The 20,165-nt window shown below is 41.5% G+C and overlaps 1 protein-coding gene across 4 annotated transcripts in view; it reads left to right on the plus strand.

Moving 5' to 3' along the window:
• The window catches only part of wge (BAH domain and coiled-coil containing protein winged eye), a 144,163-nt gene extending 123,998 nt beyond the window's left edge, over positions 1–20,165 (plus strand). For 2 of the 4 annotated variants that reach the window (XM_073988249.1, XM_073988239.1), the window contains exons 4-11: positions 9,115–9,264; positions 9,334–9,450; positions 9,947–13,887; positions 15,020–15,251; positions 15,838–16,787; positions 16,854–17,039; positions 19,391–19,552; positions 19,626–20,165. In XM_073988249.1, the coding sequence (XP_073844350.1) occupies positions 9,115–9,264; positions 9,334–9,450; positions 9,947–13,887; positions 15,020–15,251; positions 15,838–16,787; positions 16,854–17,039; positions 19,391–19,552; positions 19,626–19,952 (6,065 nt within the window). In that variant the 3' untranslated portion in view covers positions 19,953–20,165. The remainder of the gene's footprint in view (positions 1–9,114; positions 9,265–9,333; positions 9,451–9,946; positions 13,888–15,019; positions 15,252–15,837; positions 16,788–16,853; positions 17,040–19,390; positions 19,553–19,625) is intronic. The other 2 variants (XM_073988269.1, XM_073988259.1) reach the window with 1 other exon arrangement.

The raw sequence follows: 20,165 nt of genomic DNA on the forward strand, positions 1-20,165 counted from the left end.
AAAGCGTTTCGAAAAGCTTCACCTTTTCCAAATTTCGTGCGGGAGGCGCCGAAGGTGTTGACATATTGCTCCTTAGTCTAAAGGCTGAGGGTTTTAAAATTATAGATATGTATATGACGTTGAATTTAAGACATCTATTGTAGACGTACGTCCCTGGTGTCTGCCGAAAGTACATTGTAACAGCCATAATGTGTGTTTTAATAGATATTTGGTTTAGATAAAGTCCGGAAATGGTAAATATCATTCCACTCATTCCGGTAATCACCATCAAAATTCCAACAAGTGGAGTTCGAGAATTGTTTTGTGGTTCTTGTGGTTCTGATTACACTGATGTAATGAACAAGTCTATACGTCCCGAGATAGTGGCATTAATGGCACCAACTCAAATAACTGATGAGCACGAGAATATAAGAACTGTTTGAGAATAATTTTTGAAATTTTCACCGGAGGTGATCCTGATTACAATGATATAAAATTTTCGCATAAGTGCAGTTTAAAGGCTGTTCACGAATCATTCGGAAATAACTAGCGAACGTAGTCTTGGTGGTCCTTATGAAACGATATACTTTGTTTTCGTGGGAAATCCATTCTTCCTGACATAATAACACAACCACTCTAAAATGTCGTACGTGTACTGGCAACCCGTCATTTCCCTTGACACAGACCCCCTTCCCATCCTCGTCTCCCTTAACATACCATATGACTTGAATAACCTCTGACTGTGATACTTTTCTGAACCATGGGAAAGCTAATTGGCTAAGGACCAGAGAATTTGCCAATCACCGCAGATCCTTTGAGAGCTAAGAGAATTTTTCGGCTACAGTCGCTCGCTACATATGTACTTTCTGGTGGACTAGAAAATAAGCGTGATCATCTTTGTCATACCAAGATTGAAGAGTTAGAGAACATACTCTTGAAGTCAAGAGGCTATTAGGAGAGCATAAGCGGAATATGAGGGTAGACCACCTAAAGCAAAGCAACATTGTTACCGTAATTTGTGAACAACCGTTAAATCACTCTTGAATCCGGAAAAGAATAATAATGGAACAAACTGCTGTTATTTTCAATGCCAGTGACAGATCGGAGGAAGTGCGAGTGTTATTTCAAACACTAGTTTATAGAACACCCCGCGAGTGATAGGGCAAATAGGAGTGTCATACGCCGTATAAGAGCCCTCTCAGCCGAGGAGGTAAAATCATCATCCAAAGCCTGAGCCAACTCGTAATCTCAATGGTAATGCTTTAGTAACCGCATGCACCCAGTGTCAAGTATTTGACAAGTGTCCTTAATTTATCATTTGCCCACCCATATTGCACCAGAAGTCTGGAAATTTGTATGAAGCCAGGCAAGGATCACAGCAAAGACGAATCGTTCATGACGATTTCTCTCCTGACGCCAGTAGCAAAGATTTTAGAGGCACTACTCTTCCCTCATAATGAGAGGACTGAACCAGAAAAGTCCATGCGACCAAACAATCATGGTGGCTCTTGATCCGTCGAAGACCTTCGATACCGTCAACCATGCCAATGTGTTGAAGGGCACAGAGAAGGCTTCTCGTCAGCCGTGTTTTAAAAACATAACTGGGACCTACACTTTATAGAAGAATCCCAACGGCGCATTTCTTCTTAAAAGGCTGTCGCCATCATAACGCTGTGGGGTATTTTAGCCACCGTTACAAATTTAATGTTGCCTGTCCTGGGAATCGAACTCGGACAAACATACTTCAAGGAGGGTGTGCTTACCATTGCACCCACGGGGACACGCTAACTTGTTTATCTTTTACCTTCCTGATTCTTGACGTCGGCTCCTATTGTCGATGACCATCTTTATGTGTAAGTAAAGATTTTACCGGTGCATTAGCACAACAAGATATCGATACAGTACCTGCTTAGGTGTTATCGTCATAAGCATTACTGTCATAACCTTGTGGATAGGCTCCCCCACCGCCGCACTTTATAAGAGATCTTAATGTTCTAAAGAGAAAGCGAGTTACAATGGTAACAACGGGAATCTAAAGACGGGTACCTATCAGGCAGGCTTTGATAGTATTCACACTTATACAGTTTAAAGATATAGTGTGAATGTCGTACTTGACAGAAGAACACAAGCTGCCAAGGCAAACAATAGTAGTTTTAGCCCTGTTATGATCAGGACGACGCCTCAATTCGTATTAGGCCCAATTTGACAGCTTGATACCCAACGCACGACTTTCCTCTGAAAAGGGTCTATAGAAGCACTCTTTCCTCTGAAAAAGGTCTATGGAAGCACTCTTTTCTCTGGAAAGGGTCTATAGAAGCAACCTTTAATCTGAACAAGTAAGAACAGCGTTAAGTTCGACCGGGCCGAACTTGCTACACCCTCCACCACGAGCTGTATTGAAGTAAAATGGAACAAAATCCCGAAATTCGGTAGGTACCGTTCTATGGGGGCTATATGAAGGCGTGGAACTATACCAACAAACTTCAGGTGGAACGAATTTTTATATCCTCAACGAAGACGAATTACCAAATTTCAACCATTTTGTTGGGATACAGAAGCTAAAACCTTTAAAATACCGAATATCGGGAGGTACCATTCTATGGGGGCTATATGAAGGCGTGAACCTATACCAACAAATTTCAGGTGGAACGAATTTTTATATCCTCAACGAAGACGAATTACCAAATTTAAACCATTTTGGTGGGATACAGAAGCTAAAACCTTTAAAATACCGAATATCGCGAGGTACCGTTCTATGGGGGCAATATGAAGGCGTAAACCTATACCACCAAATTTCAGGTGGAAAGTTCTATACACCCAACGATAACTAAATACCAAATTTCAGCCATTTTGGTGGGATAATGAAGCTAAAACCTTCAAAATACCGAATATCGGGAGGTACCGTTCTATGGGGCTATATGAATGCGTGGACTTATACCAACCGATATATCCCATTTTCAATACCAACCATCCTGCAAGTAATAAACATTTCTGTATCAAATATTGACTCTCTATCTTTAAAATTGCGAGCTGTATCTTGATTTCAACAGACAGACATGGTTAAATCGACATAGAATTTTATGCTGATCAATAATATATATACTTTATAGGGTCTCCGACGAATATTTCGATGTATTACAAACGGAATGACAAATTTAATTAATCCCTCCATATGGTGGAGGGTATAAAAATGGTCTGGAAAGGGTATATAGAAGCACCCCCTCCTCTGGAAAGAGTCTATCGAAGCACCCTTTCCTCTGGGAAGGGTCTACAGAAGCACTCTTCTTTTGGAAAGTATGTATAGAAGCGTCTTTTCCTCTGGAAAGGGTCTATAGAAGCACCCTTCTTTTGGAAAGTGTATATAGAAGCACTCCTTCCTCTGGAAAGGTTCTATAGAAGCACCACTTCCTCCGGAAAAGGTCTATAAAAGCACCCTTTCCTGCGGGAATGGTCTATAGAAGCACCCCTTCCTCTGGTAAAGGTCTATAGAAGTACCCTTTCTTCTGGAAAGGGTCTATGAAAGAACCCTTTCCTCTGAAAAAGGATCTATAGAAGCACTCTTTCCTCTGGAAAGGGTCTACAGGAGCACCCTTTCCTCTGGGAAGGGTCTATAGAAGCACCCTTCTTTTGGAAAGTGTGTATAGAAGCACTCTTTCCTCTGGAAAGGGTATATAGAAACAGCATTCTTCTGGGAAGGGTCTATAGAAGCACTATTTCCTCTGGAAAGGGTCTATAGAAACACTCTTTTCTCTGGTAAGGGCCTATAGAAGCACCTTTTCCTCTGGAAAGGGTCTATAGAAGCACCCTTTCCTCTGGAAAGGGTCTATGGAGGCACCCTTTCCTCTGGAAAGTGTCTATAGAAGCACTCTTTCCTCTGGAAAGTGTCTATAGAAACACCCTTTCCTCTGAAAAAGGGTCTATAGAAGCATTCTCTCCTCCGGAAAGGGTCTATAGAAGCACCCTTTTCTCTGGAAAGTGTCTATAGAACAGCGACGACCACAGAAATACAACCTAAGCGAAGACATGTATGAACGTATGAGTGAAAAAAGCAACAGCCACGTTATGTTTTTGTTTGTTTTCATTTATTTACACTGTACGTGAGAGAGAGAAGCAAATGCAAAAACAACTCAGTGGGCGCCCTCACTATACGATCTAAGCAAAGAAGCTCGTCCCTGCTATAGAAGCACCCTTCCTACAGAAGCAATATATCATGCTGTCATATTATCTTTCTAGTCAAACTTCGAACTTAACAGGGACGTACGCAGGGTAGTTTTAAGGGTACCCGGAAAATGCATTTAATTAAAAAAGTGGGTTTGAAACTAATTTTTATTACTCTTTGCGAATAAATTTTTATATATGTATATTCCCGTATCGAATTGGCAGAGTGTTTCTGGGTTTGAGTAGCTGATATTAATTATCCGGAATAAAATAAAACACTTATTTCTTCTTTTGTTTTCATTATTACACTTGATTTAATTGCAAATATTTAACACAAAAGTGCATGAATACATACATATATGCATAATTCACATACATACACATGTACAAATGTGCAAATATGCATAAAAGTATGCAATACCAAAATTAAATACAAATAACACCTTGGTGTATGCTATAAACGGATATACACAAAAACCATACATTCTTAAATACATTTAAACACACACACACACAAACCAGAATTTAAACTGATAAACTTTTTCTCCTTTTCTTTTTTGAAGACGAAGAAGAAAACAGGAAAAGGTCATTGAAAAGAACGACGAAATACTTCCAACCATTATCCTTGAGAAACTACAAATGCAGCGAAAATATTTCGCTAACCTTGACACAAAATAATATTTCGATAGCATTTCAAAACCAAAAATAAATATCTGTTGTAAATGTCAGTAACATTTGCAGCAGTAAACCGTAAAGTATCGCTTGAGTTGAAGGTCATTCGTCGTTTTCATCACTTAGCTAATGTTGTTATAAGAAAAAGGAAAACATGATTTGGAAATAGTTTTACGTTTTTTATTTTTATTTTAACGATATTTTGGGGGTCACAGAAGGCCTTTATAATGCGTTTATATAACCGGATTTAACAAACCCACTGGGTTTCAAATGTGAATTCCATTACGTACACGTCAAATAAATCCTCGATATTTCAATACCAAAGCTTTTGAGAAATTATGTGAGGAAGTATTGACTTACCCACTAAAAATATTATATCGCAGCAAACAGAACCACAAGGTGTACCTGTGGTAAAAATTTCAAAACGATTTTCGAACAGCCCTTAAACTACATGTACGCTAAAATGTCGAACTTTTAGATTTTTCTTGGAAACTGCAAGTCGAATCGAAATGGGGCCAAAGAAAATGTTGTAGCTGTGAAAATTCTCTAGAGGATTGACAGTAATGATTTGTTCCATTTTTGAGATATAGAAGTTAAGGTCACATTTTTAGGGTTTTTGTTAGTTTTCTTTGTGTTTTCACGATTTGCTTAAAAGACGGTAAGTCTTATCGAAATGGGACTAAAGAAAATCTTATAGCTCTGAAAATTCTTTACAAAAATGGCTAGGCTGTACCTTTTTCGAGATATATAAGTTTAAGTTAGGAAATTGCAGTCATGGCATTGTTTTACAAGGACACGATACAGTCAGTGAATTGTCCCAATTTGAACTTCTATATCTCAAAAATGGTAAAACCTACGAAAATATCATAATGGACAATAATGTAGGGAATTTTTCTGCTACAACATTTTCGTTAATTCCATTTTGATAGGTCTTGCGGTTTTCCAGCAAAATCGTGAAAACCTAAAAAACCCTAAAAATGTGAACTTTGATCGCGATTTTATTTGTTTCAGAATCCGCAAAAACTTCCCAGGTGTAAGCTGTGATTGGGTTTAGCTGAGCAATTTAACAAATGCAAGGCATGTGCCGTCAATTCGGACTCAATACGAATTGAGGTGACTGCATCGTCCGAATCTTACCTGGACTAAAGCCTTTCGTGTTGCCTTGGCACATGGCGGTCTTCAGCTGTCCAAGTGGTGAACAGTGTGGCATGTTCAGCGGCGGATATGTTCACATTGCTCAGATCCAAGAACTGCACTAAGTCAGCTATGTAGACATTTAACCTACAACATATGTCATCGACGATAGGACACGACGCCAAGATCGTCTTCGTTGTCGAGCTGTTCTGTTTACAGAATCCATGATGATGAACTATTTCTGACGTTGGGAAGGAAAAAAGCCCCAAAAGACTTTGCTACGAGCGATCAAAGGTCTGTACGATTCACCTTTGCTTGCATTCTTGCCTGGCTTCAGTAACAACAGTCTTGGGGAACGATGTGCATGGCTAGCGACAGGTGACATACTCCACTCCCGGGTCATCCAGCTGATTTAGCACTATCATGGAGATTACATCAAGGCCAAACGCTTTGGACGATTTAACGTTCCTGACACCCGGTCACGTCCGGGATGCTTCACAAACTGTCGATTAAACTAAAACTTGCGCACTTCTTTCGGATATGCCAGCATAAGGTCGCCAAATGTAACTGAGCGCCTTTCTTCTATCTTTCCAGGCTTCGAGAGGGACTTTACCGTTACCGAAAATTCACTTATTCCGGCTCCAATTTTTCAACTCTTCAGATGATTTAGCGACTTGTTTCGCTTAAGCTCACCGATCAACCTGTTATCTACCAGTGTCAGCTCCCAGGTTCTGGATTCACTTGGGTTGGACCTATTGGATTTCATATGTTTGATGAAAGTGTTGCGTTCAGTGGTGATGAATCGGGCGGTCTGCTGATGTAGACAATTATGGGGAGATGATCTGACCCAAGAGAAATGATGGGTTGCCCGTTGACGTCATTTGTCAGACCAGGTGATACGATGGTTATATCTGGCGAACTGTGACACTCTCCGCTAATTCTGATAGGGTAGTCTGAAGAATATCATAGTCTTGGCGGTGCAGGAAACCAAGCTGAACAACAACTGCAGCTTACAGCGTAGTGTGGAAGTATCCCCACAGAAGTGGAGGTTGAGGATTAACTTTCTTATTGCACCAGTCTGTTCGCTTGAGCCTCAATCTAATGACCCATACATGGAATGTACGTATGTAGCACTTAGTCCCGCTGTTTGAAGGTCATAACCGACTAGTCTTAGGACCCTTTAATGTTCATCATGAGTTATGTGTACGTTTTGCTAATTCTGGTAGGGTCTCATTGGCCGTGAAAAACGCACACACACCTCGGCATTTCCACACCTGACTGCTACCCCCATACATGGAATGTCTTTAGATTTAGGATCAAGCGAACAGACTGGTGCAATAGAAAGCTAATCCCCAAGCTGCACTTCCGGTGCGATCATTCTTCAGTATGTTGTAACCATTACAACGTTGTAAGCTGCAGTTATTGTTGAGCTTGGTTTCCTGCACCGCCGTGACCATGATGGTCTTCCATGTCATAAAATCCACCATTTTATCGATCTTACCTCGAAGTCCATTACAATTAAATGGCAAAAATGATGCATTTCCTGGGGTTGGAACATCGACAGCTGCGGGGGAGTCTTGTAATGTGATGACGACGACTTTAGGGCTACTCCTTATATGCTCCCACTCCCGACATCTATTGAATCTCCCAAAGTTTGAATGTGGTGTATGCGGATGTGACAAACCGAGCACATCCGTAGTGGTCCTGGGATTTCCTCCGTCCCGTCACGGAACAAAAGAATCCAGATCAGGCATTCAGGGATATTCAGCTCCCAACAAATGTTTCAAATAAAACATATGTACACTGAGGTGGCAGCCTCTGACCGGAACACAGGTGTTGTGTGGTTCCGATACAATCCGTGGTTGAACTTTTGTGGAAAACGCCGAAAGATACCGATATCTAAGTTTAGGCAAAATATAACGTGGTTCAAAATTTGGATCAAAGCCGTTCGTAAGCTATCGCGCGACCTAGGAGGTACCCAGGGATACATACAATGGTGGAGAGGTACTCGAAGGAGTGGGCAGAACTTTAGTTCACCTCCATTACAATGTACAAAGTTTGGACTAATGTCAGATAGTCGCTCCAGCAATTTTATTTGGTCATATCTCAGAAAGTATTTACTTGCCCACGATAAAAAATATATTGTTGCAAAAGGACCACAAGCAATCCTAGAACACATGGACCACATGGATCGATTCCAAATTGTCTCGAGTAGTTCGTCGACATCGAAATGCTTTATGAGTTCTGCCACAATAAGCACAGGACGCCTGGGTATAACTGTAACGGGGCAAATGCTAAAGTCGACTGATTGGAGGAAGCCAATCAACGAAGAATTTGATATCCGCACCACGTGGGTAGCATGCCAAATTAGCTTTCTTCTTTGGCCTCAGCCTCGTTAACAGCAGTTGCATATTCACACCCGTCGACCATACCACCAACTCTCCATCCACTACTAATATCTCTGTCTAATGAAGCCGTCTGGAGGAAATCAGACAACGAAGTCTTTGGTAGCCGCCCCCATGTACGTACGACAACCAGCCTTGTGATGGCAGCAGCATCTGCAGACCTGCCGATCATACCACCACCGCTCCATCCACTACTAATACTTCCATCTGCATTTAAATTGAAACATTGACTGAGGGTATAACAATAAGTGTTGGTGTAACGAATTTTATTGATCGAAAATTGTTTGCAAGTGAAAAAGGAAAGCCAAGGACTCGAACCCACACAGTCACCAAATTACGTGACCTGGTTTCGCTGTTAGTTGAGCAGCTCTTCAGACGTATCGACTGTGGGATGGCTTCTATGTCCTAGAACTTTTGGTTTTTGAAATGCAAATGTGTTTTTATACAACCACGGATATTTGGCCGTTGAATTGCATTTCTTCATGACAAACGCTGTTTTGCGCTGCCTTTGAAGTTATGAGTTTGGCTTTGAACGCTAACACGCCGTGACAACATTTTTTTCATATGTATTATTATTTTTTTCTCGCAAAAAATGTCGGCGCTAAGTGGGTTAAATTGGTGTTTGTAAATATTCTATATTTCATAGCATACTTTTAGGCGTTGCCAATATTTCATTTTTAATAAAATACTGTACTTTTTTATTCTTTCATTTTCTTAATTGTTTCTCATAGCTCACATTCCGTCTTCTTTTTCGATGCTATTTCAGGTGGAGTTGGCACTGGTTGTGGCAATTTTTATTTTACAGGAAATGGTGATTTAATGACCAGTTCAGCCACTGCAGATGAGTTGGCATTAAATGCAGCTAGTTTGCAACAAAGTGTTAATCGTGCTTCTTCAACATTTTGGCAATATCCAAGTAAGTGTTTTTGTTGTTGTTGTTGTCTCTTTTAAGATTCTAATTGCCCTTTCTTCAAACCCCTTCCAGATGCGCTTCCCATAGAATCCGTGATATCAATGTCCCCCGCTACCGTAGGTTTACAATACTCACGAGAGGCAAGTCGTGGTCAAGTTGTTTTATTACCAGCAACCGCAACGTCTTTAGGTAAGTGGAGTGGCATAACATTGTCCATTCTCAGAGGAGATGAAAGAGTTTTTTGTTTAACCAAAAAAACTCTCTCCTCCCCCATTGCTAAATTTTCATCATCAGCTTTCAAGCTTTTTAATGAAACTTTATGTTTTTACATTATGCAACATTAAAACTAATCTGCTTAAATTCCCCTTCTCTCTCTTCTCCCCCTCAAATTACCTTGCAAACATATTTTCCCATCAATAAAACGCTGCCTCTCACTCTCGCCATCCATCCAACCATATCATACTGACAAAAAATCTCATCCACACACACACGCCTTGTAACATTTCACTACAAACCAAAAAAAAAAAACCTCCTACCGAACGACCTCTCCGCCCCCACCACCACCCCCCATCTCAAAACAATCTGAAAATCCAAAAAATCAAAATTCTTACAATTCATTTTATTTCACTTTTGTTCCGCTTGTGACATTCTGTGAATATCAATGATTGCTAACGAACAAAAAAAGTCCAAGGATTATCAAATTCAATTCCAATTCTATGTACACCCACAGATCCCTTCCAACAGGCGGCCGCAGCGGCCTTTGTCTGGCCCTCTTATTTATCGCAGGGCACAGCTCCGGCCACTTTACAACCGCCGCCCAATTTCATATTTCCCTCCATGAGTCCGCACTCAACACTGCAAGCGGCAGCAGCAGCCCAACCCTATGCTACGTCCTTGCAGTTTCTGGGCTCAAATTACCTAACAGCAGCGGCGGCAGCAGCAGCAGCTGCCGCAGCCACATCCACATTGTGCCAGCATAATCAACAGACGAATAGTACCAGTAGTTCGATAAATTTAAGTCTAGGTGGTAGTGTTGTATCGGGTGCTGCCTCCGGAACCACTCTGAGTTCTTCGTCGAGTAGTTCTTCGACAACGACACGCTTTATGAGTTTGGCCACTGCAAGCACCGGCCCGCCGGGCATCAATGATACGGGGCAAATGATGAAGTCATCTGGAGGAAGTCAAACAAAAACGTTGGCACCCGCACCGCCTGGAACGCACACCACCTTAGCTTTAGCTCCGGCACCAGCCTCGTTGATGGCAGCAGCATCTTCACACCCGCCGACCATACCACCACCTCCCCATCCACTACTAATACCTCCGTCAGCATTGAAATTGGAAGATTGGAGCGGTGGCGATTTTATGGCAGCAGCCGCATCCAAGACAACGACCACAACAATGACGGCATCGGCTACTTTGGGAGTGCCACCAATACCGCCACCGGCCCACTTTGATGGTCGTGACAAATCGCTGATGAATACAAGTGCAACGAATCTGTTGGAATTACCTGCGAACACAACTCAAGCTTTAAATTTGATGCGTTTGCCAACACCACCGACATCGGCCACCATTGAATCGGCAGCAGCAGCAGCTGCGGCATCAGCAACACCCCAATTACCACCTTTATTATTTCATGCTGCTGCAGCCGCTTCCAATTCCTCTCCCACACCCACATTGCTCAACTTGTCGGCTACCTTGAATCGTGTGGCAGCTGCATCATGTGCCAGTGTGCCGCCGCCGACAACAAACAGCACCACCAACACCACGCCCCATGTTAGTGTTACCCTGGCCACAAATTCAAGTTTTCTCAATGCCCCCACCACCATGGCAGCCAGCATTGCAGGCAATAACCACAACACCACCACCAATACCACCTCTACTCTACCTATCGATGGACCTCCCACACCTTTGGGGGATGATATGGCTTTGAATTTCAAATCAAATTTGGAAGGAATGCCACCCCAAATTGTGGTCGGTGCTCCAAGAGTTGTAAATCAAGTGCTTCCTCCCTCAACCATTCCATCAACGGGCAATCAGCAGACATCGGCTGGACCACAAATGCAAGATGTCAACATACAAACGGACACTCCGGTGTGCAGTGAGGATGAAAACTCCTCGTGTCCTCTCAACAATCAGCAATCCCAGGTTCCAACTAACTCACTCGAACCCTGTACCACAGCCCAGTGTACACCGCCGTTAACACAAAACGATGAACTCTATCACGATGCAGAGGCTCAGGAGCCATTAGAACTTACCAAGACACAGAGACCGAATACAACCAGTCCAAGGGTAGAAAGTTCCACAACATTGCGACCCGAAGATGAGGAAGCAGAAGAAAACGTCCACGATCATCATGATCAAAGGCTTGAGGCTGCCGAACAGGAAGAGCTGCTGGAGCAGCAACAGAACTATCAACTGAAAACGGCCTTAAAGGCCGATGGCCCCTTAGCCCTGGCTGAGGAGTTCAACGATGGACGCCAAACCTCAGTTACCCCTGCCCTTATAAGCAGTAGCACCAACTCAGCAGCTACAGCTACCACATTGTCTGGGCGAAACCCAGGTCAGGAAGACTTAACCGGTCTGGAACTGTTGTCAAACATCAGTACCAGCAGTCTGGTGAAAAGTGGTGCTCTTCGTGTCAAACAAGAACCCCTGGATCCAATAATCGATCAAAATATGTGCCATGCTACGGCTGAACAAAGCCCCTATTCCACGATGGTGATGGAATCAAATTCCTATAATCCACTGGACACTACTACTACTCAAGCAACAAACTGTGACCAGCTAAATTCGGGAGTTCTAAACTCCAACCATGATCATTATAACCCCGCCGCCATTGCCCCTACATCTCCTCAACCTCCCCAACAACAGCAACAAGTAGCAACATCTCCGCCGCCACCAGCAGCAGCACCACCAAACACTCTCAACAATCACCTGGGACAGAGTGAAGTGGAAGCATTGGGTGGCCTAAATCTTTTATGTGCTTTAGCCGAACAACGCATACAGGAAGAGGAGGAAGTCCAAAGCAGCAGTGCCACTCTCGCCACCACCAATGGCTTCTATAGACCCGCATCCAATGAATCGCCACAAAGCTTTGCCTCTACCTCTACAAATTTCCCACATAGCTCCACCGCGACTAGTTTTGTAAAGCCTGCTTCTTCCAGCAGCTTCCAAGTGGACTCTCAAAACTCCAGTTTCCCCTCTATGGATACACTGGAGCTGCCATCTACCAGTGGCACCTGTTTTGCCGCCAACAGCTCTGAGCTTCTCGATGTACCCGTCAAACGCAAGAAGCACAAACATTCCAAACACTCCTCCAAATCCTCCTCTTCCAATTCAAATGGCGGCAGCAGCAAGAAATCCCAGAAATGCGGTAAGAAGAACAAAAAGAAATATTCCAAGGAAAAGAAACGCCATAAAATGCTAGCCGCCGCCGATGTCCAACCCAGTGATTTGGATTTTGACGATCCTCAACTGCAACAGGAGCTACAGAATGCCTTCCAAAATTGTGTTGATCCCAATTATCAGCGCATGGGCGGTAAGTGGCCCACCCCGCAAGAAATCTTTAGCATTATGGAGAGTAGTATGAGGATGCGTTTGGCCGACATCACGAGGCAGTATCGCAAAAAGAAACGTAAACTGGATGAAATTTCGAAGAATAAGAAAAAGAAGAAGTGTTCAAAATTGCAGGCAGCCACTCAACAGCTATCTTTGGTGGGAAATTCAACGCTTTCATTGGTAGCCGGTGGTGAACGAGCTACTGGGGCCACTACCACCTCATCACTGACTTCCTCTCCGCTGTGTGATTACAAATTTGGTAACTTTTCCAGCAAAACTTCGGCCACATGCTCCACCACCTCGAATTACTTGGCACCCTCCAGCTTTATTCGCTTTGCCACAACCGATTCTAGTAAATCGGCCAGCCATCACCACCACAACCATCCTCAATTCCCACCACCTCCCGAAGTAGAATTAGAAAATGATAATACCACCTCCACAGCTTCCAATCTAAACAGCAATAGTACAGCCATATATAAGCCGCTACGTCTGGAACCTAGTTGTCTGGCAGCAGCTGCCACAAGTGACCAACAACAGCGTTTAGCTTCAAATGGTAATTCCGCAGCGAACAATACAACTGGCGTCTTGCGACTGGGGCAAAAACATGCCTCTTCGGAAAAGTTATGCCATGTTATTGTCTGCAAGGAACGTAAACTGGGCGGTTCTCAGTCTTCCCGGCGTTCCAGTGGTGCTGAGGATGATGAAGATGATCATGAACGTCTACACAACTCCAGCAGTGGTGACAATCACAATCGTTCCATATCAACAGACAATGAAAGTGCTTTGCAACAACAATCTTCCAAATCCACACCATCATCCACTTCGACCTCCTCTTCGTCAACAGCAGCTTCGTCAATGCATAAAATGAATCCAATTGATAGGACCTTGATGTTAACCCAGGATCATTTATTCCGCAAGGAAACGAGGGTACTCACCGATATGGGTGGCCTATTTTATGCTGGCATTATGAAACCTCTACAGCCACCGGATGTCTATGCCATAACTTTGGATGGTGAAAGAGGCAATAAATCGCATATAATGTCTCGCGAGGAGATATTCAAAGATACGGTAAGTAAGAAGAAATTGGAAACATTTTACTATCGAAAGACTTTGCTATTTTTATCGCAAAAGCTTTCCACAAAAAAGTGTGGAAATTTGTTTTACCAGTTTCCAAAGAAATCTTTGTTATCGACCACAGTTTCCACAAAAATTGTAGTTATCCGACAACATTTTCAATAGAAATTGTGGTTACCGACCACAGTTTCCTATGGAAATTGTGGTTATCGACCACAGTTTCCTATGGAAATTGTGGTTATCGACCACAGTTTCCTATGGAAATTGTGGTTATCGACCACAGTTTCCTATGGAAATTGTGGTTATCGACCACAGTTTCCTATGGAAATTGTGGTTATCGACCACAGTTTCCTATGGAAATTGTGGTTATCGACCACAGTTTCCTATGGAAATTGTGGTTATCGACCACAGTTTCCTATGGAAATTGTGGTTATCGACCACAGTTTCCTATGGAAATTGTGGTTATCGACCACAGTTTCCTATGGAAATTGTGGTTATCGACCACAGTTTCCTATGGAAATTGTGGTTATCGACCACAGTTTCCTATGGAAATTGTGGTTATCGACCACAGTTTCCTATGGAAATTGTGGTTATCGACCACAGTTTCCTATGGAAATTGTGGTTATCGACCACAGTTTTCTATGGAAATTGGTGGTTATCGACCACAGTTTCCTATGGAAAATGGTGGTTATCGACCACAGTTTCCTAGGGAAATTGGTGGTTATCGACCACAGTTTCCTAGGGAAATTGGTGGTTATCGACCACAGTTTCCTAGGGAAATTGGTGGTTATCGACCACAGTTTCCTAGGGAAATTGGTGGTTATCGACCACAGTTTCCTATGGAAATTGGTGGTTATCGACCACAGTTTCCTATGGAAATTGGTGGTTATCGACCACAGTTTCCTATGGAAATTGGTGGTTATCGACCACAGTTTCCTATGGAAATTGGTGGTTATCGACCACAGTTTCCTATGGAAATTGGTGGTTATCGACCACAGTTTCCTATGGAAATTGTTATCGAACCAATTTTTTTAGAAATTGTTGTTTTGGTTTTTGTTTTTCTTTCTATTTAATGAATCTTGGGTTTATATTTCTATAACAGTAAACATTTTTTTGACGATTTTAGATTTTGGAAGTTGCACCCAAAACTGTGGAGGATGTACCCGTGGGTACACGTCTCTGTGCCTATTGGAGTCAACAATATCGCTGTCTATATCCCGGACGTGCCATCGAAAGTGAATCTTCCGATGATGATGTGACTTCGCAGGAATTTGTTAGTGTCGAATTTGATGATGGTGACAGCGGCAGGATCCGTTTACAAAACATTAGATATCTTCTCAGTCATTACCCCATTGTCGGTAAGTGCTTTAACTCCCCCTATCATTTGGTAAAATTAAAAGAAAATTTTGAATTGCATGCCAGAAACCGGAAAGCCTTCCATAACCAATAAATACACTTATCCCACAAAAAGAAAGTTTGGTTAATTATTGAAAGAATTTTATTAATAATAGCTTTTAAACAAAAGAGTTCAGGGGATATTATTGACTTTTGACATAACAATTTTGTATTCTTACTAAATTTTTCAATTTGAAATTGTTTTTGGAATACCAAAAAAAAAAAAAAAGAATTGCTTGCTGCTGCGCTGGGTATGCATTTCAGTTTGAGTTGAGATTTGTTTTTGTTCCTTGAATTTAGAATATCAAAATTCTTATGTTTTTATCTTTTTTATTTCTTGTTTTTCTTTTTTAACAACAAAAACAACAATAAATACTCCTACTACTATCCTGACCTGTCTCCAAAACAACAAATCTTCTACTGTTACTACATCTACTGCTCCTAATCCAACTACTCCTTAATATATAACAAACATACATACACACATACCAATCACCATCTCTATCAACAACCAAACTACTACAACTACAACAACCACAACACATACAGAGTACAACGATAATCCCCTCTACTCTTTAGGCAAACAAAAGAAAGCCAATGCTAATAAAACCACAAACAATAATGATACAGATCACCATCAACGTCGTGAAGCAGCCGCTGCTGCCGACCAAACTACTGCTACCAACAACGGTCGGGAAGGTGATGATCGTATAACTAGCAATGGAGGATCTCATCGAGATTACCATCAAGCTACTGCTATGGAAATCTTTGCCGCCAAACGTAGTGAAAAGAAACGTAACAAGAGTCTAAAGAAGAAAGCCCAACAACATGTTGTTGTGACCACAACCAATGGTGGTGGCCCAGCAACAAATGTATCTTCGTCATCATCCGCCACCACAACACTAACCTTAGGAGTTGCAACATCTTCATTATCTACAAATGGTTCCATGGAATCGGCTGAAAGTTTGCGTAAACACCATAAGCACAAGAAACGCAAGAAACACAAGAAGCATCGCAAGAATCTAATGGAAATTGGAATTGTTTCGGAAATGGAAAAGAAGTTCAGTACATCTTCGTCGTTTAGCAAGAAAAGTGAACGCACAACAAAAGAAGAAATCTCCTCTAAACATCATTCTAAAAATATCCTCAATGAGAGCAGTTACACAAATGGCAAACACAAGAAGGAGGAAGGTGGAGGAGAATATAAGCATTATCAAAACAATACTCATACGGAAGATGATTCTCAACTGCCGTTGGCCACAGCTGAAAATGATGATGACGACGAGGAAGAAGAAGAAGAGGATGAAGATCAGCAACTCGAGGATGAGGAGGATGACACCATGAATATATCACACATTAAACGTGAATCCAGCAATAATCATCGGCATCATCACCATACCACCACATCAACGACACCAAGTGTCAAAGTAAAAACTGAACATTTGGAAATGGAAGAAGAGGAGAGTACTTCAAATTTAATGTCCGAAGTTTCGGATGAGGTAAGATGTCGAGCGACAAGACTGTGGTATTTTGAAATAAAGCTAATGTTTGTTTCTTTTTTTCAGGCTAAGGCTGATGATATGGTCGAACATAACAGTTCCAAGGGCAGTAAAATTGCCGCCTTCCTACCTGATCGCCAGTTATGGGGCTGGCTGGGTACAGCCTATTGTAAATCAGGTAGCAAGGGTACCAAGGGCAGAGTACGCAAGCAATTTTATAAGACAATTAAACGGGGAAAAGAAACAATAACTGTAAGTAGCAAATTATGCAAAAAAAAAAAACAAACGTTATAGCCGACGGATCATTTGTGACGTATTATAGTGCTACTGAATTATTCTAAAACCAATTTCAATTTGAGTTCCCAAAGAAAAGAAACCAATAATTATAATTTATGGGTCTCTGGGCTTATGTCCATCAATGAATATGGGCATAACTCCCAAAAAATCCCGGAAATAACACCCAAAAATTGTCGAAGAAGATTTTGTTCACGTAGCAGGGTCATTCCTACGAAGATTAAGCTCTTAAGCTGGTTCCCAGATCAAACTTGTACCCATCCTATGTAGAATGTATGACTGTCCAAACAGTGGACAACAAGATTCAACGATAAGAAGGAGATGCTAAGTGATTGAGCTAAGAATGAGAGAAGTCTAATGGTGGATATTTCTGAACAAGTTTGGGGGGGGGGGGGGGGGTTGGTATTTGTAATGGAATAATTTGTAATTCGAATTATTCCATTTGTAATTTCATAGCTGTGGCATGCGAGGACGTCATGAACATGCTGTCGAATGTTTTTGGGCTTATTTGTCGTCGGAATTCTGCAACCAACGATCATGACAGTAACCTCTGCCGTCCATTTACTGAACGGATCCGCCACTCGAGTGGCCGCAGATGTAGTGGCGGATAGGAATTCAGCCTTTCACAAATGAGATCAGGGAAGGTACCAGACGTCATGATCGTACAAACATTCGCATACATTACGATCTCAACGCCGTCTGGAGGGGGCGGAATACAGGAGAGGTAGAGATTAAACAGCTAAATCGGCCTGTACGATTTTTGCCTGGCTTCAGTAGCAGGACCACCCTATCCATTTTTCGGACTTCGGGCACGATGTTTGGTGCTAGCGACAGGTTGAGAACTTTGGTGAGATACTCAACTCCCGGCTCATACAGCTGTTTCAGCTGGAGATTACATTAGTGTCAACGCTATTGATGATTTAGCGTTCCTAAAAACATTCGCAACATCATCCATTGTAAATTGTGGTGGTTATTCTTCCGTATTGTTTAGCCGCCTTAATTCTTACTGGGCCGGGATTGATGGATGGCACAACGCAGAACATCTGCTCAACAATACCAGTCCGCATGGTACGCTGCACCTTTTCAACTGCCCATCCAAACCAAACGCCCTTTCTGCAATCCCACGGCAGCGGGTTCTTACGTACCGGATTGACGCGAAACCAAAAGTGTTTCGGTCAGCGGTTGCCAACCCAGCATTATATGCTACTACAACAACAACAACGTCCTTTCTGAACTTGCGAGTCGGGAGCAGAGCTGAATCCATAAAATAAATATATACACGTACATACAGACGATGCAACATCAAAAAATAGCTCGAATTTCTGCTTGGAAAACGGTCTGATTCAACTGAAAAAAAGTCCGGTGCAATGCCCAATTTGATCCATCTATATACATCCACATGGGTCCATTCCCTCCTAGTTGATATCAAGATATTAGCTGCTCTGATATGTTGAGTATTGGTGACAGGTAATCACTGATCTCCAGAGAGCCCAGGCCGACACCATTGTGGTGTATAGAAGCGTTTTCAGAACGCAGCTCACCTCACATCTTCATCTACTCGAGCCTAAAAACGCTTCTGGTTGCGTTATTTTCAACTAGAATATTCAAACGTTTGATATCCATCCACCATTAGCGCAGCCTGCGGTGTGTTTTTGATAGCTAACAACTATTGAAAGGAGTTACAGAGATTATTGCAACTTTTGCACATCATTACATTTCTCTCAAAATTAAATGAAGATCGGACAATTCCTCTTCGCACCGCCCTCACAAATGATCAACAAAATTCGATTAAATGCAATTTAAGAGCTGTACGAGGATTGTTCTGGTATTATTATTCAAGGTAGTCCTTGACATTCTGTTTACAAGGATGAAATTTTTTCGTGACCAAGTTCGTGCTTATTTACATAATGGGCCGAAACCTCTAAAGTTCATAGAGAGGTCAACTAAAAGGAAAGGAATGACTCCAAAATTAAATCCTATCCCAAGACGGATTATGTCAGTCCATTTCGCCGCTAGCTGATTAAACTTTGGTTGAGCCTTATTTATGAATATAAAGCCTTTAAGTGCCGCATCGTGATTGTTGCTATCGGCGAGGTAGTTGCAGCTACTTGACGTGATAACTAACCATTGTCCTTGTAACAGAAAAAATATCCTCCAGCTATCCATACAAGGAAGAAACACAACACCGATTATCAAGTAATTACAAATTTGTATTGACTTCCATTGATGGAAATCTCATTACTAAAATGTTTTCTCCTAAAAGAGTGTTATAAAGATTCCTTCTAACTTCTTTAATTCTTCCATTTCAGGTTGGGGATTGTGCAGTATTTTTATCAACTGGACGACCGGATCGTCCCTATATTGGACGTATCGAATCAATGTGGGAGAATTCATGCAATAATAAAATTGTGCGTGTACGATGGTTTTATCATCCCGAAGAGACAACGGGATGTCCAAAATTGAAATTCCCAGTAAGATTTCCACAATTCTTGCCAAGATGTTGCTTTTTTAATTGAATATTGTTTTCTTTTTCTTTAATTTTAGGGTGCTCTCTTCGAATCACCTCATGAAGATGAAAACGATGTACAAACAATATCACATCGCTGTGAAGTTTTACAATTTGCTCGTTATTTTAATAAGTTCGGAGCAGATTCAAAGCAATATCAATCGATATACGATAATAATGATACATATTATTTAGCCGGGTATTATAATCCAAGATTACAAGTCCTGAAACTACAAGATAATATTCCAACTCTAGAAGAGCAACAACAACAACAAACACAACAGCAACAATTGCAATTGCAAAAGCAACAAATGCATTTGCATCAACAAAATACCACAACAACAACTGTTAATACTAATCACTAATCACACAAATATTACCAATTAACTTAATTATAATTAAAACATAAAAACAGAAATAAGAAACTTGAAAATGAAATGATTTTATTATTATATATAAAAACAGAAAAAAAAGAGAGAAATTACGTATTCTATATATATACATACAAATACTGATTATATACAGATTAAATTTAAAAAACTATATACAAAACAAATATGTATACAAAAACAAGAAAA

The sequence above is a fragment of the Musca autumnalis genome, unplaced genomic scaffold (genome assembly GCF_047663935.1).
Source record: "Musca autumnalis isolate F117 unplaced genomic scaffold, ASM4766393v1 scaffold_1, whole genome shotgun sequence".
NCBI lineage: Eukaryota > Metazoa > Arthropoda > Insecta > Diptera > Muscidae > Musca > Musca autumnalis.